We start from the raw sequence: 24,419 nt of genomic DNA on the forward strand, positions 1-24,419 counted from the left end.
TTCTCAAAGTGGAGAGATGTTCAGACCAAGTAGACGATTGAATCACCACATCGTCAAGGTATGCAGTACAATTTGGCACATCTGCAAACACAATGTTAACTAGACGCTGAAATGTAGCAGGTGCATTACACATGCCAAAGGGCATCACAGWGTATTGTACAAAGTTATCAGGCGTAACAAAAGCTGATATGTCCGAAGCTCGAGAGGTCAGAGGCACCTGCCAATAACCTTTTAACAAATCTAACTTACTAACGTAAGCAGCAGAGCCAATTCTATCAATGCAGTCATCTAATCGAGGTAGAGGAAAAGAATCAGACTTTGTAACTGCATTTACACGACGATAGTCCGTGCATAAGCGGGACGTACCGTCAGGCTTAGGAACAAGAATACATGGGGAACTCTAGGAGCTGTTACTGGGTTGTGCCATGTCATTCTGTAATAAATAAGCTACCTCACTTTTCATTACCTCCCTTTTCTTTGCATTAACCCGGTACGGATGCTGACGTATAGGAGCAGCGTTGCCCACATCCACGTCATGCTCCAAGATGGACGTGCGACTCGGAACGTCCTGAAACACACTGAGAAAACTGTTTATCAATAGGATAAGGTCCTTAGTTTGATCGTTATCCAAATGTTCCATTTGAGAGGGTAACTTCTTCAGCATCTCTGAATTACATAAGCGTTCACACTGCTGTAACGTATGGCGTAACTCCAACGCGTCCTCCTTATCCTCCTCTAGGTCCCAGCCAGGTTCAGCACCACCGCAGCCACACTGGAGACGGCGGCTGGACGGCTTACTTGAGAGCTTTCTGGAGTGTCACGTACATAATATGCTTTTAGCATGTTAACTGACCACACGGGAAGAACGCCTTCGATCTGGGTCTTTATCACATAATTGGTGTCATGAGTTTCTTTCCACCAGATATGGTCCAGAAAAACGTGCTGACAGCGATGAGCAGGAATTGGCAACAAAACTAAAACTTGATCCCCTGGTGCAAAAGAACGGCCAACAGCCTTTTTGTCATAATGCATCTTCATGCGTTTTTGCGAAGAGGAGAGAGACTTTTGGGCTAACGCACATGCGGCGTGCAGTCTCTCCGCTCTTACTGACATAATCCAAAACATTTTTAGGGGCGCTACTGGGTGTAGGAGATAAAATATGCTCCTTCAACACTTTCAGCGGACCCCGTGGGGTGTGTCCAAACACAAGGTCAGCAGGGCTGAACCCTAAGGACTCTTGTATCGTTTCCTTATAGAAAATAGGACAAAGGGCACCCCTCATCCCAATCGGTACTGGTCTCCATACAATACTTGCGTAGCATTGCCTTCAGCGGCGATGCCAGCGTTCAAAAGCCCTTGACTCTCTGGATGATACGGACTTGAGACCTGATGGGAAATACACAATGTCTTTAACACATTAGAAAACAGCTTTGACATGAAGTTGGATCCTTGATCAGTTTGGATTACTTTAGGGAGTTCCAAACGTAGAGAAGAACTTCACCAGTGCCTTCACCACAGTCTTAGCCGTTATAGTACGGAGAGGAATAGCCTCTGGGTATCGAGTAGCACTGCACATTATTGTTAGTAAGAACTGGTTACCTGACCTGGTTTCGGCAATGGACCTACACAATCAATTATCACTCTTTCAAACGGTTCCCCCACCACAGGAATCGGGCAGAGCGGGTGCTCTAGGAACTGTTTGGATTCGCTTTCCAGTGAGTTGACATATGTGACATGTTTTACAAAATTGGACCACATCAGACCTCAAACCTGGCAGAAAAAAATGTCGAAGGACTCGGTTATAGTCTTTGTAATCCCCAATGTCCAGACCACGCCTGGTCATGGGCGAGTGACAGCACCTGCTGTCGGAACAGTGTAGGGAACAACCACTTGACACACTTCACTCCAGTCATTAACGGTGTCATGAGCTGCCCATTTACGCATCAGAACACCTGCTTCATAAGTAGGCAGTCTCTCTAGTTTTAGCTTCCTCAATGGAAATTACCGAGCAAAACACTTGCGAAGACTGGTGTCTCCTTTTTGACATTCAATCACCTTCTCAGAGGTGACAGACAAAAGAATGTCATGTAATTGGGGCGCATTTCGCAGTCCCCTGCCTTAGTTTTTCAGGAGTTTAAAAACTGTCGGCCTTGCAGAAGGGAATACTCGGTGCATTGTCTTTCTACGTCAACATTCTCAAAAATGGAACTAGCCAAATCCATCACATCTCCAATCTTGCAGATTGTCCCTCGTTAACACACAAGCAGGAAAAACATGTGGAAATGCTTGACCAATTTCTCATCTTGCATTCTGATTTCTGGGTTGTCTACTTACCGCTAACACAGGAGTAACATTACCACCAGCAATATCATTCCCTAGTAGCAATGTGACTCCTTTTACTGGCAGTGTAGACACTACACCAACACGGAAACGTCCTGATACCAAGTCTGACACTAAGTGGACCCAGTGTAGTGTACAGGTACTGTTTTTGTCTCTATCCCCTGTAATATGACATGCGAGCCACAATATGTTTCAGGAGACCAGGGTAAAGCATCAGTAATGATTACTGACTGCGCCCGCCCCGGGTGTCTCGTAAGATTTGAATGGGCTTTTGATCAGCTTGTTCTCCAGTTAAGGAAACACGACCGGCTAGAGATAAACGGATCATAGACAGCATCGGTTTCTCAAATGCTGAATCAAGAACTCGATCCATAGGACGAGCCAAAGACTTGACTAAACCCAAACTTTTCCTTTTTGGGACGGTGACTGGGACTGTTTCGGTTTATTTTTCAAAACTGGGCAGTCCGCAATCACGTGACCCTTTTGGTGACAGTAAAAACATTCACGGATTTCTTGAAAAGGCTTGTCAGAGGAAAAGCGACCTGAACGAGGCACTGATGACGTAATCAGTCTACCTTCAAAACGAGGTTGCACCAAAGACAGTCTTGTGTGTCAAAGCATACTCATCTGCCAACACTGCTGCCTGGCCAAAGTCACCACCTTCTGTTCATTTAAATGAACTACAATTCTTATCAGGGAGGTTGCCTTTAAAATCCTCCAACAGCATCAACTCCGAATATCAGCAAATGTGTTAGCTTGCTGGCTGAACACCATCGATTAAACAGAGGCTCTTTGTCCCTAGCAAACTCAACAAGTACGGTGAGAGGTTTCTTGTGGTTCCTGAAGCGCTGTCTATAAGCTTCAGGCACCAACTCATAAGCCCGCCAACCAGTATTTTAACTGTTTCGTAATGTAAACTGTCTTCCAGCGAGAGAGCAGCTACTACTTCCTGGGCTTTCCCAGACAATTTACATTGTAACAGGAGCGGCCAAACCTCAAGTGGCCAATGTAGCGCAGCGGCCACACGCTCAAACGCAGAGAAATAGGAATCAACTTCCGACTCTCGGAATGGAGGGACTAAAGCGATATTTTTACTCACATCGAAGTGGGTTTTATGATGAGCAGCTTGTGGAGTGCGCACGGAGGAGCCAGCATCTAGCTCCAGTTGTCGAATCCTCACCTCCTTGTCGATTTCCATTTTCCTAAGTTCAAGTTCAAAATGCATCTGTCTCTCTTTATCTTTTTGCTCCATTTCTAACCGGGCCAGCCTCACCTTTAGCCTAGCGGTCCCGTCTGAACGACCTGAAGCAGAAGATACGGGATCGTATCGAGGCAATGCAAAGTGGGTACGAGAACCCCTTCCTCCGCCCTGTCCTCCGACTTGGCATCGGAAGGTCTAACCGTCTCCTCTCCTTGCAATGAGAGAAATTCTTTCTCTTATTAATCCATCCCTGACTAGCACCCAAAAGCTCAGCCTTCAGGGCTTTCTCAGGGATAATGAATCCATAATGGTCAGCTATAGCTATAAGGTCTACTTTTCGAACCTCAACAAACAATCAATAGAGGGCGCTTCAATGAACTTGGAGATGGCTGAGGCAGCCATCTTGTACACAACAATCTACTGAACACACAAACTAAACAAGTCATCCAAACTCACAACCTACCATCACACCTCAATCACTAACCACAGAGAGAGCTCAGTGCAGCAGGGTCCGGTGGGTTTATGGTATCCGGATGAGCCCCCATTATGTTACGCACGCCTCTGAGAGAGGGGACGCAACTCCCTGCTGGCAACTCAACTCCCTGTGAAGTGTAAGAGGTATGGACTGTAGGCGTGAGTAAGGACGACAAAGGCAGATTTTACCGTGTACTAGGATTATTCCTTGAGAATATGGGGAAAAGGGGCTGGACGGAACCAAAGCAAAGAAAGTATAAATATCAAACTTCCCCTTTCCTATCTAACCTGCCTACCCACTACTTACCTATCTTAGCACCACCTGGTGCCCTAACCAAATACAGGGTGGTCCGCCCAGGTCTTACCTAGTGTGCCTAGACAATGAATATACTACGGGTATATGTATGCCCGCGGGCCTCTTGCCTAAGCACTCCCAAAGTGCCTTCTCCTTCCCCCCTGGAACAAATGAAACAGAACAATTATAACAAAACAATTTCAATAATCAAAACAGTGCGTCCTAAACACATAAGACATAACCAATCAGCTCCCTCAGCAACAACTTATATAGTACATACCAAATCTCTGAGAAACAACCAACACTTTATCACAATCAAATTCTCAAGCAAGGATCTCTCTCTCCAATCTTTCCAAAATCTTCTCTCTCTAATGATTTCTCTCCCTCCAAAAAGATCTCTTTCCTGAACAGAACACTGGCTTTTATATTCTCAGGTGGCAAAGGTAATTAGGTGTCAGCTGCTTCTTGACGAGGGGGCGTGGTCAGCTCTCCAATTATCAATTAGCCATGGAGAACTCAGGAAGTTATCTCCTGAAACACACACTCAAATACATACCACAACACAGAAAACTGGGAACGTAACAAACTGGGAGGAGATAGTGGATCATAAAGAAGCTCCCTGTTCCCTCAACTCAGGGGTTGGGAGTCAACTCAGGGGTCAGGAGGATTACATGACCATATTAATGATTACAACTGAGTCCCATAGTGTCTGATACAGCTATCTTAACAGGTTAAATATACTTATAGAAGTCTATATGTACAGTATATATATTACACCAGTACCCATATACACCAGTACTCCATATACACCAGTACCCATATACACAGTACCCCATATACACCATACCCATATACACCAGTACCCCATATACACCATACCATATACCAGCCCCTATATACCAGTAACCCATATAACCATACCCCTATACACAGTACCCCATATATACAGTACCCCTATACACCAGTACCCCTATACACCCAGTACCCCTATATACAGTACCCCCTATATACCATACACCCATACACCAGTACCCCTATAACCAGTACCCCCAACCAGTAACCCTACACCCAGTACCACATATATACAGTACCCCATATACAGTACCCATATACACCAGTACCCCCTCACAACCCCCTATATACCAGTACCCATATACACCATGTACCCATATCACCAGTACCCATATATACCAGTACCCCATATACACCAGTACCCCCTAGACACCAGTACCCCCTATATACCAGTACCCCATATCACCAGTACCCCATATACCAGTGACCCCATATACACCAGTACCCCCTATACACCAGTACCCCCTAATACCAGTACCCCTATTACACCAGTACCCCATATACATCTGTACCCCATATACCGTACCCCTTACTACCAGTAACCCATTACACCAGATACCATATCACCAGTACCCCATATATACCAGTAACCCATATACACCAGTACAGTAATCCCTCGTTTATCGCGGGGTTACGTTCCGAAAATGACCCGCGATAAGTGAAATCCGCGAATAGAAAACTTTTTTTTTTTTTTACAATTAGCAACTATTACATGTATACAAATACAGTGACTCACGTGTAGGCCGTTTCGTCGACTATATGGGTTTAGGAGATGTTCGAAATACAAGATAATTTGGCCAACTTAATGTAAATTTGCCAAGCTGTTTTATGTACGTACACATAACTGCACGAGACGACAAAATGATAGCACAATTCGTAGCATGTTTTGATACAAGAAGCGGGAGTGAGTTTTTAGCGAATCAGAATGCAGAGCACAATGCACCAAAAAAAAAAAAAAATGCATTATGAAAATCCGCGAAATAGCGAATCCGCGATAAGTGAACCGCGAAGTGGCGAGGGATCACTGTACCCCATATACACCAGTACTCCATATACACCAGTACCCCATATATACCAGTACCCCATATACACCAGTACCCCATATAAACCAGTACCCCATATACACCAGTACCCCATATACACCAGTAACCCCTATATACCAGTACCCCATATCCACCAGTACCCCATATACACTAGTACCCCATATACACTAGTACCCCATATACACCAGTACCCCATATACACCAGTACCCGCCATATACCAGTACCCCATATACACCAGTACCCCATATACACAAGTAACCCCTATATACCAGTACCACAAGCATAGCTGTGTGTGTGTGTGATCATTAGAGACTGCATGGCCTCAATGTTTTAGTCCCTAGTTGGATGTTTGTATTGAATCTGTCCCTCTCTTGTCCATCTGTGTTTTTCTAGCCCCATTCTCTCTCCCCTGCCTGTTAGTGGGCGTGGTCGGGGCGGTAGCACTGGGGTGTTGAGGCCTGGGTCTCGGGCTCGGTAATAGAGTGTGAATAACGTCTGTAAACCCCCATTCACTTTATGATCAATTCTGATGATGGATAATCCTAACAAATGGCCTTGATGCACCAAGTGATTATCAAACCAATTCATCTCAATGTCATCACTCATGCCTGTTGTGCTATTGAAACTAGAATGAAGGAGCCAATCACACATCCTTCACAGGACCTTCATCTTGTCCTGTTTACTATTGCCTGATTGCCTGGACCCCTATCTACAACACAGTGATTCAGTGCCTCTGGATTAACTTGGAATAAGCAACAATATTTCTTGGCAGTGACAAAACATGTACTTGTATAGCATGTTACTGAGCTTTTGATCATTGTATGAAAAGGATAATTGTCTGATAATTGTCTGCAAGAGAATGTGCTTCATGGGATTTTCTGGGGATGTGCTCTTGAGGACTAGCCTTCTGTATAACCCTGAACTGACCAGACTGTCTATGTCTTGTYTGCAGGATCTCAGAGTACACAGACAGCGAGGCGGAGAAGGTGATGGGGCTCCGCAGTGAGCTCCGAGACAAGGAGATGAAGCTGACTGACATACGCCTGGAGGCCCTCAGCTCCGCCCACCAGCTGGACCAGCTCAGGGAGTCCATGAACCGTATGCAGGTGAGGGTGACCAGACGGTAACCACATATGACCATATGACCAATGACATAGGACATGATGAGGGCCTGGAGGTTTCCCTGACCTTGTGACCTGGGGAAAACTCCACACCCTATAAATGACCACTCAAACATTGGCCATCACAAAGCACATCAAATAGAAAGTGGTGAGATGCTTTGCGCTGTGTTTGACCTGGTGTGTTCTAACCTGTCCTCAGGGCGAGATAGAGAGGCTGAAGACCGAGAATGACTGCTTGAAGATGGAGAGTCAGGGCAGCTGCAGCAGAGCAGCCTCACAGGCCTCAGTGGCCTCACCCTCAGCTGGCCAGTCAAAGCACGGCCTCGCCCTAACAGAGTCCACCAGCCTCGGTAAGAGTGAGTGTGTGAGTAAGTGATCGAGTGTGCGTGCGTGTGTGCATGTTTTAGTCTCTGTGTGTGTGTGTGTGTGTGTGTGTGTGTGTGTGTGTGTGTGTGTGTGTGTGTGTGTGTGTGTGTGTATGTGTGTGTGTGTGTGATTGTTTGTAGTCCGGTTTGCAGTAGTCAACATCTATGACCCTGTCTCTGTAGACATGCTGTTGGAGGACAACGGGGACGGTAGCTCACGGAAAGAAGGACAACACGTCAAGGTGGTCGTAACTGTGGATGAGGACACCAAGTGGAAAGAGGTACCAAACTTCTTACATTTCCAACTCACAAAAAATTACAATGGCTACCAAATAATGTATGACTGTGCCCATATTTGTTCTTAATATCGTATCTTATTTTATAGGACCGTAGACCTCGTCAGTTCCTGATTGGTTGCATTGGTGTCAGTGGGAAAACTAAGTGGGATGTGCTTGATGGGGTGGTCAGACGTCTCTTCAAGGTAAATCAACAGGCACTAAAAACTCTGGTAGAGGAGTGACTAGTTACACCTGTATTTGATGTGTGATTCGTCCCTGTTCCTGTATCTGATTATTTGATTGGTCCCTGGTCTTGTATCTGACAATGTCATTGGTCCCAGGTCTTGTATCTGAGGATGTGATTGGTCCCTGCTCTTGTAGCTGATGTGTGATTGGTCCCTTGTCTTGTATCTGATTTGTGATTGGTCCCTGGTCCTGCAGGAGTACATCATCCATGTGGACCCAGTCAGCCAGCTGGGTCTAAACTCAGACAGTGTCCTGGGCTATAGCATCGGGGACATCCATCGCACCAGTGGGGCTGACACCCCTGAACTCCTCCCCTGTGGATACCTTGTTGGAGATAGTGACACCATCTCTGTCTCCCTCAAAGGTATGGGCAAGAATGGACCTCTGTGCAAAGTTTAGAAAATGAGAACTATGCCCCTATCACTCCCGTTTTTGCTAGTAGTCACTATTTAAATAAATCTGAGCCCTGTAATTAAAAGCTGTCTAGATCAGTGAATAAAAAAACAATTAAGTGAATTTAATAAAAAATGAACATATCCTTTAACGTATATGTGTTCTGTGCTGCCACCTGCCTGCAGGTGTGTGTGACCACAGCCAGGACAGCCTGGTATTCGAGACACTGATTCCCAAGCCCCTGCTGCAGCGCTACGTGTCCCAGCTGCATGACCATGGCAGGATCATCCTGTCTGGCCCCAGCGGCACTGGAAAGAGCTTCCTGGCCAGCCGGTTGGCCGAACACATGGTGCTGAAGGAGAGGAGAGAGGTCACCGATGGGACCATTGCCACGTTCAACGTAGACCACAAGTCAAGCAAGGTCTGTCAAACACTATCATGACTCATATGTAGGAATAACCTTTACCATGGGATACTTTCTGAATGAGAGCAGAGGTGCCAGAATCTAACTCTAATGAGTATAGCTATATGAGAGAGGACATTACCAAATGGAAATGCTTATTCCTCCTTACATTTGAACTGTTGGAGGATACAGTAATTGGAAAACATGTTTGATATGTCATTAGTAATGTATAGGTATCTGTGGTATTTTAGAGGCTGTATGGGGAATCATTGTGTGGTTAATGTGGAAATGTTCAGCTCTGTAGTCTGTTTGTTGCTGGTGTCCAGGAGCTGTGTCAGTACCTGTCTAACCTGGCTGACCAGTGTAATAGTACGAGTCATGGGGTGAACATGCCCCTGGTGGTCATACTGGACAACCTGCACCGCAGCAGCTCCCTGGGAGAGGTCTTCAATGGCCTGCTCAGCTGCAAGCACCACCACTGGTCAGTACACACACACACACACACAGACAGAGACTCACAGGCACACCCACACACACATATACACACACATAAAAACATTTGTATTTGTGTGACACTCTTAAATCTTCAATTACTTGTTTTTTCACAGTCCTTATATCATTGGAACAATGAATCAGGCTACATCGACCACTCCCAACCTCCAGCTTCATCATAAATTCAAGTACATCATATCCTATCATTTCTTATGTGTTACTGTATTTTTTCAGTAAACAATTAATGTGGTATGATGTCATCTCTATTCTGAAATGTAAAATTGTATTTGTGTGACTTGTCATGTAGACCCCACAAGAGGGCAGTATTTATAAATAGATGGATTGATATCTCTGTTCTCTGCCTAACCCTGATTAGAGGAGGTCTATTTGAACAGTAACTGATCATCCTCTACACTGTTGTCTGGTTCCTGTGTGGGTGTCCTGTCTAGGTGGGTGCTGTGTGCCAACCATACTGAGCCAGTGAAGGGCTTCCTGGGTCGGTTCCTGAGGAGGAGGCTGATGGAGACGGAGATTAGCAGCCGACAGCGCAACGCTGAGCTGGTGAAGATCACCGAGTGGATCCCTACTGTCTGGCATCACCTCAACCGCTTCCTGGAGTCCCACAGCTCCTCGGACGTCACCATCGGTAAGATCCACTAAAAATCACATTTTCTTTTCTTTTTTTCTGACATTATCTGGCCAAGTTGTTTTACATTATGACGTAAGAGATGGATGAATAGATATTTAACTATGCCTGAATGAATGCATGCTTTTCTATTGTCTATTTGAAATGTGTCAATATAGAAAACATATATAGGACAAGATTGAAGGTTCTATTGAATGAAAGAGATGTTTTGTTGACATTTGTCTCTCTATCTTCCTCCCAGGGCCCCGCCTCTTCCTGTCCTGCCCCATGGATGTGGAGGGATCCAGAGTGTGGTTCACAGATCTGTGGAACTATTCCATCATTCCCTACATGCTGGAGGCTGTCCGAGAGGGGCTGCAGGTACTGTAAAATGACATAACGCTGGAAATGTGGCATCAATTCACATTTGCAGTAGAACAAGACCTTTGAATGATGGTTAGTAACTAACACACCTACACAGAGAGATGCAATACATGCATGTATATAATAAGCCCCCCCCCAAACACACACACACACACACACACATATATATATTTTTACACTTTTATGGTTACTACATGATTCCATATGTGTTATTTCATAGTTTTGATGTCTTCACTACTATTCTACAATGTAGAAAATAGTACAAATAAAGAAAAACCCTTGAATGAGTAAGTGTGTCCAAACTTTTGACTGGTACTGTATATATATACTGTTTTTAAGTAAAATCACTGATCAGCTAGTATGATTCTAAATGAGTCGTCTGTCTGTCTGTCGACCTGTCTGTCTCCTAGCTGTATGGGAGGAGAGCTCCATGGGAGGATCCAGCACAGTGGGTGATGGAGAGTTATCCATGGGCAGCCAGCCCCCTGCAGCACGAATGGACCCAGCTGCTGAAGCTCCGGCCAGTGGACGTGGGATTCGATGGATACTCCATCTCCAAAGACGGCTGTCCCAGCAAGCAGCTTCCCCAGGGAGACACTAACGGAGACCCCCTGGTAAGTGAATTATAATCCCTACCTCATATTAGCCTTTCTGACAATCTTCATCCCAAACATCAGTTGGATTTGGAAATATTCAAGAAAGTCTGTTTGGTATGGCATTACACAATAATCCTGTATGTGACGATGGTCTGTATGGACAAAGGTTTCACTTGATGTTTGTATCCAAGATCAAAGTCTTTCATTAAGGTGCTTTTAAAGACTATCTCCTGTCCTATTGATGCTTTTATGGTTAGCATCGGTGTCTGTATGTAGGGGACAACCTATCTGACCTCTGACCTCTAATCTCCACAGATGAACATGCTGATGAAGCTAAAGGAAGCGGCCCACTGCTCCGCCAGCACTCAGAGCTACGACAGTGACTCCAACAGCAACCAGGATCACCATGACAACACCATGCTTGACTTATCACTGGAGTCCACACTATGAGTCTCACTGGGTCAGATAATACTCACTGTGGCTGGGACACATCCTAACTTGAGATACCTTTGTGTTAATCATCCATTGACATCAATGGGAGACTGATATGAGGTTATGTATTTGAAGTTAGAATTTGGACCTCTGTGTTTCATATCTTTAGGCAGACATATTACATAATAGTTGGAACTCACTACTTTCCAAAAAGGGTTCTTCAAAGGGTTCTCCTATGGGGACAGCCGAAGAACTCTTTTAGGTTCTAGATGGCACCTTTTGTTCTAAGAGTGTAGGCCTTACAGGGCTATTAAATTACGGTCCTGAAGGGATGAAATATTTCTGGTTTTTCATCCTCTCCTTCTAATTCAGATCTGGAAACCACTTGAATACAATTAACTACCAGATAGAAACAAAAAAACTTAAATGTTTCGCCCCTCCAGGACCGGAATTTAATAGCCTTGGGCCATACTGGGTGCTGGTAACCCAAGATAAAAATCCCAGTCAAAGTTCAATAACCTGAATAATTTCAACTCAGTACTCTACTATTTTCAGTGTTTATTAGGAGTCTGTTTATAATCACAGGCAAAGACAGTCAACCATATGAGCTTATGAGATGTCAAACCGGTTGACTGTGACCTAACCTAGGCTATAACTTATGTGATGTCAAACCGGTTGACTTGACTGTGACCTAACCTAGGCTATAGCTTATGAGATGTCAAACCGGTTGCCTTGACTGTGACCTATACCTAAGGCTATAGCTTATGTGATGTCAAACCGGTTGCCTTGACTGTGACCTAACCTAGGCTATAGCTTATGTGGTCCAAACTAAGTAGCAATAACTGGATATACATTCACTCAGCTGCATAGAGCTTGACCTGTGTGCATTTTCTTAGTGGAGAGGCACACACCATGGTGGACATATTTTTTATGCTTAACTTTCAAATGATGCCTTGCTACTTTTATAACAACGGTGGTAACACGCATGCCTTTAATGAACATGATTTCTATAGAGGCTGTGCAGAATTTAGGTGCTGGCTGCTAGCTTGTTCAGACTTTGATGAAAACACATCCTTTCTGTGCACCTAGAGGGTAGCAAAAAGGTCTAGGCTTTTGTTAGGGATTTTTTTAAATCAGTGATACTTATAGGATTTTTGGTGCTCTGCTTGGGAAAATGTGAACTTATTGACAGAAAATGTTTTTTTATCTTACCTCATGAGCGTTTCAAACAGTATCCCAACAGTGCTTGTTTGTCTTTTGTTCAGCTCAAAACGGAGCGCAATCCCTGCATGAAATGTTTCAACCCAGTGTTTCTCTTATAGAGGCACTTTGGACATGTAGACCCACATCTGAAAGGTCCCAGTCTAGAAAAGGATCAGAGCGACTGCATGGCTTTGAGACAGAGGCTGGCGTGTCTAGTCGCTCACTCTGGAGAATTAGCACCAGGGCCATTTGCATCAAGTGTTAATGGGATCCTCAGTGTTGCTGTATTGGAGTGACTAGGATTTATTCCCTCATAAGATGGAGTTTTTTCAGAGTGGCTTATGCTACTACTAGGTACCACTTTGGTTGCTCCCCCTCACAAGGTCCCCATTATCTACCAGTGTTGTTGCTGTTGCTGTTCATCCTCTGAGTGTTCTTACAAACAAATGCTATGCAAATTTCATTTGGAATTTTAGACTAAAGCCAAAACAAAAATTCACTTCCATTTTTACGTATTCTCAAGAGTTCTATTGTAAGTACATTGATCTGTGAATATTTTTGTGAGGTTTGTATTTTCACTACCATATCTTACTGGATTGTAAAGGGTAATGCAAGCACAAATAGAAAACGTTTGTTTTTCTTTTCTTGGTCCCACAAAGTTTGGATGTTGGAATGTTGTGAAAAAGGTGTGCTATTGAATCTAGTTGTTAATAATGTTTAATAATTATTTTATATGTGCATTTTGCTTATGTAAATTGTTTTATGTAAAGATGTAAATATTTTATCTGAATCCCATGTTTTGAAAACATTTCTAGAAATCTTGTACAGAAATAGAGAGTAGTAATTTGTGTACAGTTTGGTTTACTCTGTAGATTGTATGTTGTTAATATGTTGTCAATAATAGATGTGAAATATCATGAGACTGTGAGAATAAATCTGGTCACGATACTGTACTTTTCATTTTTTTTGTATTCAGAGAAATCCTCTAAATCAGTGTAAGTTATTTTAAATGCAAAAAGTTTTATTTGACCTCATGTGGTTTTAAATACTGTTCAGCAATGTTCAGTGTGTTAAGCCCAGTTCCATTGTCTCAACTCTGTCTCAATTTTCTGTTATTATTTAGGCTACCTATGTGACTGGTATGTTCTCCTGTCTATACCCCGTATACCCCTATACCTGCCATCTGTACAGTAGAAGTGTGTACAACCAGAATGGAGGGCCACAGTGACTGCACTTTTTCATTGTCAGTTTTAAGACAATGGAAGACAATGCATTCTTTCACACTGAGCTGTCTTTCATATTAGAACAGCAGTGACACACCTCATCTATCATTGTCTACTTTTTGTAGTAAAAATATAATGAATCCTATTGACATTCAGTAATTATTTATTAAGTGTTATTGTGTTTTGTTGGACCATTGTCAAGAAAGCAGAAGTTGTGCTTTACATTTTCTAGTTTTATTTGAAAAAAATACTCTCAAAATACAAACATTTAAACAAAGCATACAAATAATATATGTATTTTTAAGTTATACATTGAACATAGATTAAAGACATTGCATCTAATGTAATAGCATTGTAGTCGGGTATAATCCTCTTGGTATAAAAATGCCCCTTACAGAATATTGTACAAAATATGATACAAAGAGTAAAAGCTGCAAAAATACGTCAAATTTGCTTAATAAGTACTGAAATATCTGCCACAACAAATATGACCCCCTACATTTAACATATAGGAGAATTGGTTATATCACAGACAAATAGGCTGTGTGTTCAAATTAAAGAATGCATGTGTCTCATTTGGGTAATAATGTCTATATACAATATATGTGACAATATACAGTATGTGTTTAAACAACTTTATATAAGCATAATGTATGTGTTATGCACAACTAAGACACTGTAATCTCTTCATCCTCTGATTCTGAGAAGTCGGAGTGCTTGCTGGAGTTGCAAGGCGAAGAGAGGTGCGACTCCACACTGTTCAAAAGTTCGCGCTCTGATGGAGAGTGGCAGAAGGCTGAGCGCGGGCTGTCCCGCCTGAACGCATCCACCTCCTCCTCACAGGACTTCTTCCCGACGTCACTGAGGTCCGGGTGGGGGTTCATTTTAGTTGGAAGGGTTTGTTCCCGGCAACCTCCGGACGACAACAACTCCCTCTCTTTGGAATTGCGCCATTTCATTCTTCGGTTTTGGAACCATATTTTCACCTTGAAAAATACATTAAATATTATTAGGCTATCTAATAGGCCTAATGGTTGATTCTAATAACAATAGTATAGCATACCAGTAATAATCCCAAAATAGGCCTAGCCTATATTAAGATTATGTTTTGTATTGATGTGGGCCTAAATGACTATTCACTTTTACATTTTTACCTGTGAGTCTTTTAGCCCAAGTTTTGCAGCCAGCTTCTTTCTGTCTGGTTTGCTGATGTATTTCTGTTTCTGAAACATTTTCTCCAGGGCTTTGCGCTGGACATCAGAGAACACTGCCCGTCGGAGCATCCCTCTCCTGGGCTTTCCTCTTGCAGCCAGCGGCCATGAAAAGGTACCAGGGATAGGAACCACTGAAGACGATGCTAAAATATTTTTCAAAACAACATACCATTAGCATTGCATCATGTCAGTCAAGAAAATGCACACATAGGCTAAGTGAATGTGAAAGTAGGCTAGCCTGGCCTTTTCTTCAGCGAGTGGGTGGAGGGGTTAAAGGTGCATATAAGATAATTATTTCGTAGTTTAAACCAAAGTCTCTCTTTAAGATCCGAAATGCAGTCCGTTTGAGTGAATTGGCACGAAGCAGCTAATTAGCACATTGCTTGGTCCCTTATAGCATTGGTATGGTAAAAAGGCAGAGTATCCCTTTTGAAAGCCCCAATGAAAGATAGAGTAGTTAATGAAGCGTGAACGGTAATTGTGTAGTAATGAACTAACTGAAAAAAGGCCTAGGACAGGCCGCTAAAGCCATATATTACTGCAACAAAAGAGATCTACACTTTCAAACTAATCACAACTGTCTGCATGCCAAGATCATTTGGAGAATACTGATGGCTGGGCCCTATTTTTGCCACACATCCTTTTCATTAAATACGAAAAGCTATGAGGCTAAAGTTGTTTTGTTGCTCTCAAAAGAAGCTGTCTCTAAATCCAGATCTGCACCTTATCCATTTTAGATTATTTTAATGGTCTTTATTGTTGGCTATTCGAAAGCCAATTTATGTGTGAATTCACTATAACTTCGGTAAATAATAAGCCTATATTCTTAATCTTGAAATATACTGTATAACAGAGAGCATAGTAGCATTAGACGGGCCCATAGCCTATCATTAGATTTTCCTTGAAAAAGTATTCATCCCCTTGGCGCTTTTCCTATTTTGTTGCATTAAAACCTGTAATTTAAATATAGTTTTATTTGGATTTCATTTAATGGACATACACAAAATAGTCCAAATTAGTGAAGTGAAATTACAAAAATTACAAATAAAAAAAAAATAAAAAAAATAAAAAACAGAAAAGTGGTGCTTGCAAATGTATTCACCACCTTTGCTATGAAGCCCCTAAATAAGATCTGGTGCAACCAATTACCTTCAGAAGTCACATAATTAGTTAAATAATGTCCACCTGTGTGCAACTTAAGTGTCACATGATCTGTCACATGATCTCAGTATATATACACACCTGTTCTGAAAGGCCCTAGAGTCTGCAACACCACTAAGCAAGGGCTACCACCAAGCAAGCGGCACCACGAAGACCAATGAGCTCTCCAAACAGGTCAGGGACAAAGTTGTGGAGAAGTACAGATCAGGGTTGCGTTATAAAAAAATATCAGAAACTTTGAACATCCCACGGAGCATCATTAAATCCATTATTAAAAAATGGAAAGAATATGGCACCACAACAAACCTGCCAAGAGAGGGCCACCCACCAAAACTCACGGAACAGGCAAGGATGGCATTAATCAGAGAGGCAACAAAGAGACCAAAGATAACCTTGAAGGAGCTGCAAAGCTCCACAGCGGAGATTGCAGTATCTGTCCATAGGACCACTTTAATCCGTACACTCCACAGAGCTGGGCTTTACAGAAGAGTAGCCAGAAAAAGCCATTGCTTAAAGAAAAAAATATGCAAACACGTTTGGTGTTYGGCAAAACGCATGTGGGAGACTCCCCAAACATATGGAAGAAGGTACTCTGGTCAGATGAGACTAAAATTTTGCTTTTTGGCCATCAAGGAAAATGCTATGTCTGGTGCAAACCCAACACCTCTCATCACCCCGAGAAAACCATCCCCACAGTGAAGCATGGTGGTGGCAGCATCATGCTGTGGGGATATTTTTCATCAACAGGGACTGGGAAACTGGTCAGAATTGAAGGAATGATGGATGGCGCTAAATACAGGGAAATTCTTGAGGGAAACCTGTTTCTGTCTTCCAGGGATTTGAGACTGGGGTGAAGGTTCACCTTCCAGCAGGACCATGACCCCAAGCATACTGCTAAAGCAACACTCGAATGGTTTAAGGGGAAACATTTAAATGTATTGGAATGGCCTAGTCAATGCCCAGACCTCAATCCAATTGAGAATCTGTGGTATGACTTAAAAATTGCTGTACACCAGCAGAACCCATCCAACTTGAAGGAGCTGGAGCAGTTTTGCCTTGAAGAATGGGCAAAAATCACAGTGGCTAGACGTGCCAAGCTTATATACCCCAAGAGACTTTCAGCTGTAATTGCTGCAAAAGGTAGCTCTACAAAGTATTGATTTTGGCGTGGGTTGTCTTATTTCTTGTTTGTTTCACAATTTAAAAAAATGCATCTTCAAAGTGGTAGGCATGTTGTATAAATCAAATGATACAAACCCCCAAAAAATCTATTTTAATTCCAGGTTGTAAGGCAACAAAATAGGAAAAATGCCAAGGGGGTGAATACTTTCGCAAGCCACTGTATTGTTAGCTAACTTTAGATTTCTCACATCAGCACGATCCATAAACATGCATAACCCTCTATGTGGTCTTGTGAGAATATTGAAATAATGAATAGCCCCTAATGGGGAATTAGTCCATGACTGGTAAATGCCTATCAGCAGCATGTGTGTGGCTGCCGGAGGGAGCTGACCAATTAGTCATGGTGCTGAAAGCTTTGTGAGTTATCAGTAACTAAGTGCACTGGCTCGGTGGGAAAGAGAAGCAATGAAGAGACGCAAGCAGCTTCCTTGTGAGAGGGGATCCGCCTCAAATTTAGACCATGACAATTGCGGCTAATTTGTAGATTAGGGGAACCGGTGCAAAATGTCAGCAGTCCCTGCCTCTGCTAAATAGGGCATCAAATTGGCGAGACTGATTCCACGATGTTCTTCGGCTTCCAACCTCTGAACTAACGGTTGTATTTCCTCTAGATTCAACTAGCCAATGGCAGATTGTTTTAAGGCACAACGACATCAACTGAATACATGGAGCATGACATCGGGTTATTAAGTGGATTTACCTGGAAAATAGGATGCTCTGAGGAAGGGATGAAACGATCCGTCAAAATATGGCAGAGGGAAGGTTTTCCCGTGCATGGCATGATGCATTGAAGGTGTACACGATGCTGTGATTCAAAATGAAAGAAAACATTGAATTAAATGACTCATTTAGTTTTGTCAAATCATATAGGAAATCATATAGGCCTAAAATATTGTGACACTACCCTCATAATCTCGATCCATGCATTACACAAGTTCACATCCCTGCGTAACAGGTGTCCTGTTTGTAAATGCTAAATAATGAAGTTTACATTAGCCTATACATTCCCAATAATCTTACCGTTTCTCGTTTCTGGTGCTAGGATGGCATTAACTCCAAACTTCAGATAGTTAGGGTCGTTGTTGATGGAGAGTGAGTTCTGAGGAGAACCCGTTCTTGTCTGTGCTGAAGTGGTGATGACAGCTTGGTCAGTGTGGTGACTGCAGGTCAGCGTGGTGGCTCCTGATCCCGGGGGAGACACGCTGGGTAACGGAATCGTCCGGTGCAAGTAGCTCACTGGCCGGCTGATCCGCAACAGGTCCTCCACCAAAAAGCTTGAGTGGGCAGCGAACGCTGAATGCAAGGACTGGGGCAGAGAGTGAGCCGCCGGCGGTCGAAGTAGTCTGGGGTACATATCAGGAGCCGCAAGTGCACTAGGGAACATCATTGCTCCTTTTGGGTGGATAAGGAAAAGTAATTGTAAAGAGCCCTTTCTCACTGAATGAGTTTCCGTCGCCTATAGGATCCAAGTGGAAAGACTCACAGTTCTCTTCTGACCATTCCATTTAGAAGAAGCTTTTTATAGTGGACCGTTAGCAAAGCCTTTTCGAAACTGACAGTCAAACAATGAAGTTCAACAAAGTTCTCGACGTGAGTTTCTTTCAGGGGAAATTCAGTGCCTGCTGATTGGTTCGAAGAAGCTATTTATGATTGGATTAGACTTCATAAGCAAGCTCTAGACAATGTCCTTTTAACAAAGAAAGTGTAGTCATCAATTTTGCACACTGACCACTTTTTGGTATAGTTTTCACTGTGATAACGGTGGCAGCACACAGAGACTAATTAAAGGCTATTTTTAAAGGACTCCAACAACGTTTGTCTGTGAATAGAGGGTTTAAAAGTGTCTATTAAATTCATTTGAGCACGTAACAGCACAATGTCGTTAGTTTCGGGCTTGTGGGAGGAACTGTGAGAATATGGTGATTCTAATTTCTATTAGGATGCAATGTGAGACAATTTACATGACCACCAAAGTTGATTGTAAAATGCCATAATTGTAATTATTTATAAATATTATCCGCATTCACTTGTATTCAAAATATTGTTGTAATTAGGCTATTGTTGTTGTTATTATTATTATTGTTATTATTATTATTAGGCTTCTTGTTTTGTATGACCATTTTCCCTCGTAGCTCATTGAAACTGAGTTTTTTTTTTAAACTGTAGCTTAGCCTATTGGGTAGGATATTATGAGCACAATATGTCGTCTGTACCAGTCTGTTTTTCTCTGTGAAAATCAGACAGGCTTTAATGTCAGAATATTTAACTGGTGTGTTAAAAACTGTGAATCCGAGAGATCCCATTTCATGTCGCTGGTCCCGCTGAAAATAATGTGCAGCTCTGGCCATTGCGCTCTTATCCTCTTATCCATGAAGTAACTGTCACCCTCTCAGCTGTTTTTTCTTTCTTACCCTGACACAAATCTTTCTAAAAAATCGTATTATTCAGTTTGATTTCAATGGGCGGTTAGAGTCTCATTCTTTAAGTGCATTTGTGCTGTAAGACACCAATAGATAAAACGGTTTTGAATTTAATGACTACATTTATTCAAAATAACTGTTGTGTGTCTGTGTGTGCCTTGGAAATGTGTGTCCTATTTCTTGAAAGACCAAAACAGGGCAGAAAAATCATCAATGAGCCTACTTGCAATTAGATGCCTAATGTATTTCAACAGTCACTATAATGCTATTTTAGCCTACGGTTTGAGAATGAACCATGTGACTTTAAGACATTTAATTTAAAAAATGAATGATAGGCCAAGTTATGTAGGCCTAATAATAAAACATAAATACACCTGGTGGTAGGACAGCTATAGTTCACATTGATGTCATTCAATTACTATTAGTATTATTATCATCATTTTAAGAGTTAAAAGTTTAGGGCATGATTTTTTGGTAACGCTTTATTTTAAGGTTCCGTAACAAACCATTTAAAAGGCATTTATAAAGTGTGTGTTAACTAATTATTAATCATTACTCCAACATTTATAAGTCCTTTATTAATCATTAGTAAAGTATTTTTTGTAGTCCCTAATCTAAAGTTAACGCTATTTATACTTGATAAATACTTGATAAATGTTTTGGAGGGATCAGTGAAATTTCTCAACAAAATATGGGCATGCCATTTGTAGACATTTCAGTAGTACCTGATAAAAAATAAGCACACAACACAGGATTTAAATATATATACATAGGCCTATGTCAATGTGAATAACTAGCTTACTAACATTTACAAATGTGGGAGTAAGGATTAATAAATGGTGAATAAACTGTTTGTAAATGCCTTATAAATGGTTTATTATGGACCCTTAAAATAGCGTTACTGATTTTTATTTTTTTATTTTTTTTACAAGCTCCATACGTTTTTTCCACTGTATCTGCCATTTAAACCGTAGAAGCATTGTTTAGAGAGCTAGGTCAGACCCATGCAGCGCTACACATGGGTTCATTTTATTGTAGCCTGGTAGACAGGCCTATGTCAAAGCAAATACTTTTAGGATAGGTTGCAAACCGCAGGAGGAAAATGATAACCGCCCACTGATGAAATAGATTATAAAACAGGGGGGAAAGTGAACAAAAGAGTTTCTTTGAGGAAGATTCTATTTCGAAGTTCTTTTCTGTGATCGGCTAGGAGAGGTGAATCCTGAGGCCTGTTGGCTAAGACCTGTGACTAATGGCGTTTGACCGCTGCTCTCTCTGTTTTGTTCTCCTAGCCATTCATTTTAAAGTGGTTACCTTCACATTTCTTTCTGGAGAGTCAACTCTTCTGCTTTGAAAGTGCGGGGAAGGTAAGCCCGCGTGTGTCCTAAGTGATGGCACAGAAGGCAAATCTCCATTAAATTATGCGCCAGGCGCTTCCCATGAAAATAGATGCATGGTAACCATGTCCATTACTAACGCAAAAATGAATTGTCATAATTTTTGTATATATTTTACAAATGATCTCATATTAGTAGGCTCCAATTAGCCATCTGATCCATCAGTCTTGCATGTTACCCAAGCATGGCCGAGTGAGTTTATTTCGGCTATTTATAGGTGAATCCCATTTGGGCTGTGGATATTTTATGCAAAAGAGCCCTGGCAGTAAAGACATCGTTAGCAAAACTTCCACATAAACACAAATTAAGCCTACTCAATCTTTTCAGACCATAGAATAATGTATTTATTAGGACAGAGCAGAGTCTACACTGTAGGCCTACGTTTGTGGTGTGAGGTTCATGGTGTGTGATGGTTATATATCAAGTTTTAATGCTATAGCCTCTATTCATCGTGCCTTGTCTGGCACTTTTCAGATGGTGTCAGTATTTAGGCCTTTTACCTGTTATAGGCAAAATATTGAATTATGAAATAAATAAAAATGTTCATAGGCTGAGTAGACTAATTACTGTAACATTCTTGAATTTAAAAAAGTATGCGTAGAAACACTCCTTAGAGAAGAGGGTCATTTTACAAATGACATGTTTTGTATATATATAAGCCACTTAGCTTAAACAGTTAATGTCTGAGTAAACAGACAAGTAATTACGTAACCGTGAAATCATTACATTTTTATATAAATGTATTGATCATTAGATTTGCATTTTATGTCCCGCCTGGGGAACCCATATTAAGACACATTAACACAGCACCCACCTTCACAGAAAAAAACATCACTGTTAAGTTCAAAGCGTTTTATTATTTCAGGAACCTTCGAAAATCCCCCTATTGTACAAATCAAGCAGATGGTTTGCAGGAAATATAGCTTAGCCCCAGTGACCGAAACTAATTTCTACTAGCTTTCCAAGCCTGACACGATTGTTTTCTATTTACCAAATATAGACTAGAGAAACAGCTGGTCGGTCGCTGAATKAAACACATTTAAAACACATTTTTCAGATATTATATCCCCACCCTCACCACCCCACCCTTGTCCGTAGACACAAGAGGTGGGTGCATTGAAATGATAATGATACTGTAGATAGATACAGTAAGACTGCCGCAAAATATTTGAAAGCTTTGTGAGTTATCAGATTCATTGTTATATATTCAGGTTAATGACGTACATTTGTGAAAATGTTGATAAAAAATGTATGGCTTTCTTGCAACCTCGTTTTTTTGCCTAAGGTATTGTACTCTTTACCTGACGTCCACTCTGCCATTCTATTCAATATATTGAACTGTATTTAGTGAGCAGATACTGTAGATAGATCCATCATTAGCATTAAGATAAATTCAATACATTTTTCTTTAAAGCAATAATAATAAGTGTTTTTGATCATTTCATTGCAGACAATGACAACATTCAGAGAAATTGGCCTATAGGCCTACCACAGCATCGTTGAAAGTTATGCTGTTAAAAAAATAACTTATTACTGGTTATATATTTAAAAGGGAATCATCAATTTCTAATTTTGTTTTTACATGGTCTATTTATTTTACACGCTGCTTTGGAGATGGACGGTCTTTACACCTTCTATAAGCCGCCTTCTTGAGTGGTGCTCTCCCTCTTCAAGTCTGGCTCAGCAGCTGTTTCTGACTAGGATCCGGCCACTGCGGAACATTGGAGGGATTAGGAATGGCCCAAGATACAGAGGAGCTCTGACAAGCATTAAATCGATATTAACTTTGCATTAAACATAACCCCCCGTTTTCAAACGGAGAGAGGCACAAGTCCACGGACAAAGCGTTTCAGTGTGTGTTGCTCTCAATGCACCTGTTCCCCAATTTACTTGGCAGCCAATCTGTGCTAATGACGGGTTTCTATTGAGCCCCCACCAGTGTCAGTTAGTCCATCCTTTGTCTGGTCATAGATTCATAATGATGTTTTGCTTAGTTAACCACTACAGGTTAACTACTAAATATTTACCACTTAATCAATATATTGTCATAGCGTCACTTTATTGTCTGTTTGACTGCTGCATGATTACAATGATGGGAAATTGGGCATCTTGTCATGATGGCTACATTCATTTTAAGTATGAGGTAAAATCCCAACTTTTGTTGGAGGCTGTCAACAATTATAAACCAATTAAATGTTATATGCTTCCACAGGGGAATGGAAATAAGACCTATGCTATATTCTAGCAACATTGGTCAGGAATATGATATAGCCCAGGATAAAAATGTCACATAAAAATTATACTGTAACCTTTGACCTACTCCAGAGGACTGAGATGTTTTGGAACAGATATGCCCATCTTTGTGGATAGAATTGTAATCTTACCATAAGCAATATATTTGCATTTAACCTTTATTTCACTAGGCAAGTCAGTTAAGAACAAATTATTATTTACAATGATGGTGCTGCCGTATGGGACTCCCAATCATGGCCAGTTGTGATACAGCCTGGAATCGAACCAGGGTCGGTAGTGACACCTCTAGCACTGAGATGCAGTGCCTTAGACTGCTGCGCCACCCGGGAGCCCTTAAATAGTGGATACCTATGTGTCTATAAGTGCCAACTAACCATTTATTTTGTTCCTTTGGTAACACTTTTTTTTTTGATAATCCCAAGTAGATGGTTTGTAGTTGTTCAGTATCTGTTCAATAACTGTCACCAACAACTATCCACTAATAACCCTAACCCTAACCTTAACCCTTACCCGTATTCTTAACCTTAACCGTAACCTTAGCAAGCAGTTGATTATCAACAGATAGTTTGTTGATAGTATGACCATCTGTAGAGCATCTACATGGAACTATCCAGATAAAGTGGGACCTGTAATTCAACTCAGTTTGGTTGTAGTATGGTACATAATGTTTAAAGCACTGAACTAAACACTCAAATGAGACAATATGAAAGAGAAGTCTTTCAACTACAGTATCATTCAACAACATATTTGCTTATTGACTAATGGTATATGAGAATTATCAATCAGTTTTACTGGCTTTGCTTTTGCTCGTGGTGCATCATGGTA

General features: G+C 41.7%; 2 protein-coding genes across 2 annotated transcripts in view; one reads left to right on the top strand and one right to left on the bottom strand.

Annotated features, from left to right (window-relative positions):
- The window catches only part of nav2b (neuron navigator 2b), a 314,640-nt gene extending 300,943 nt beyond the window's left edge, over positions 1-13,697 (top strand). The window contains 12 exon segments of the mRNA XM_070439864.1: positions 7,159-7,312; positions 7,527-7,677; positions 7,876-7,973; positions 8,078-8,173; positions 8,412-8,580; positions 8,795-9,030; positions 9,339-9,493; positions 9,621-9,692; positions 9,954-10,150; positions 10,392-10,510; positions 10,924-11,127; positions 11,425-13,697. Coding sequence (XP_070295965.1) covers positions 7,159-7,312; positions 7,527-7,677; positions 7,876-7,973; positions 8,078-8,173; positions 8,412-8,580; positions 8,795-9,030; positions 9,339-9,493; positions 9,621-9,692; positions 9,954-10,150; positions 10,392-10,510; positions 10,924-11,127; positions 11,425-11,559 — 1,786 coding nt within the window. The 3' untranslated portion in view covers positions 11,560-13,697.
- Positions 13,698-14,179: 482 nt separating this feature from the next.
- On the bottom strand, positions 14,180-19,131 carry dbx1b (developing brain homeobox 1b). The gene is made up of 4 exons (XM_023985949.3): positions 18,545-19,131; positions 18,225-18,329; positions 15,122-15,324; positions 14,180-14,953 (listed from the first exon to the last, which is right to left on the bottom strand). The coding sequence occupies exons 1-4, from the start codon at positions 18,909-18,911 to the stop codon at positions 14,636-14,638; spliced, it is 993 nt and encodes a 330-aa protein (XP_023841717.1). The 5' UTR covers positions 18,912-19,131; the 3' UTR covers positions 14,180-14,635.
- Positions 19,132-24,419: the final 5,288 nt, after the last annotated feature.

The sequence above is a fragment of the Salvelinus sp. IW2-2015 genome, linkage group LG4q.1:29 (genome assembly GCF_002910315.2).
Source record: "Salvelinus sp. IW2-2015 linkage group LG4q.1:29, ASM291031v2, whole genome shotgun sequence".
Taxonomy (NCBI): domain Eukaryota; kingdom Metazoa; phylum Chordata; class Actinopteri; order Salmoniformes; family Salmonidae; genus Salvelinus; species Salvelinus sp. IW2-2015.

What these genes read in the sequence shown, in the direction of transcription:
- dbx1b (XM_023985949.3), bottom strand. Translation starts at nt 18,911, where the DNA reads ATGATGTTCCCTAGTGCACTTGCGGCTCCTGATATGTACCCCAGACTA. An exon ending in AGCACCAGAAACGAGAAACG is followed by an intron (nt 18,330 to 18,544) that starts GTAAGATTATTG and finishes TTTGAATCACAG; the next exon opens with CATCGTGTACACCTTCAATG. An exon ending in TTGGGCTAAAAGACTCACAG is followed by an intron (nt 14,954 to 15,121) that starts GTAAAAATGTAA and finishes GTATTTTTCAAG; the next exon opens with GTGAAAATATGGTTCCAAAA.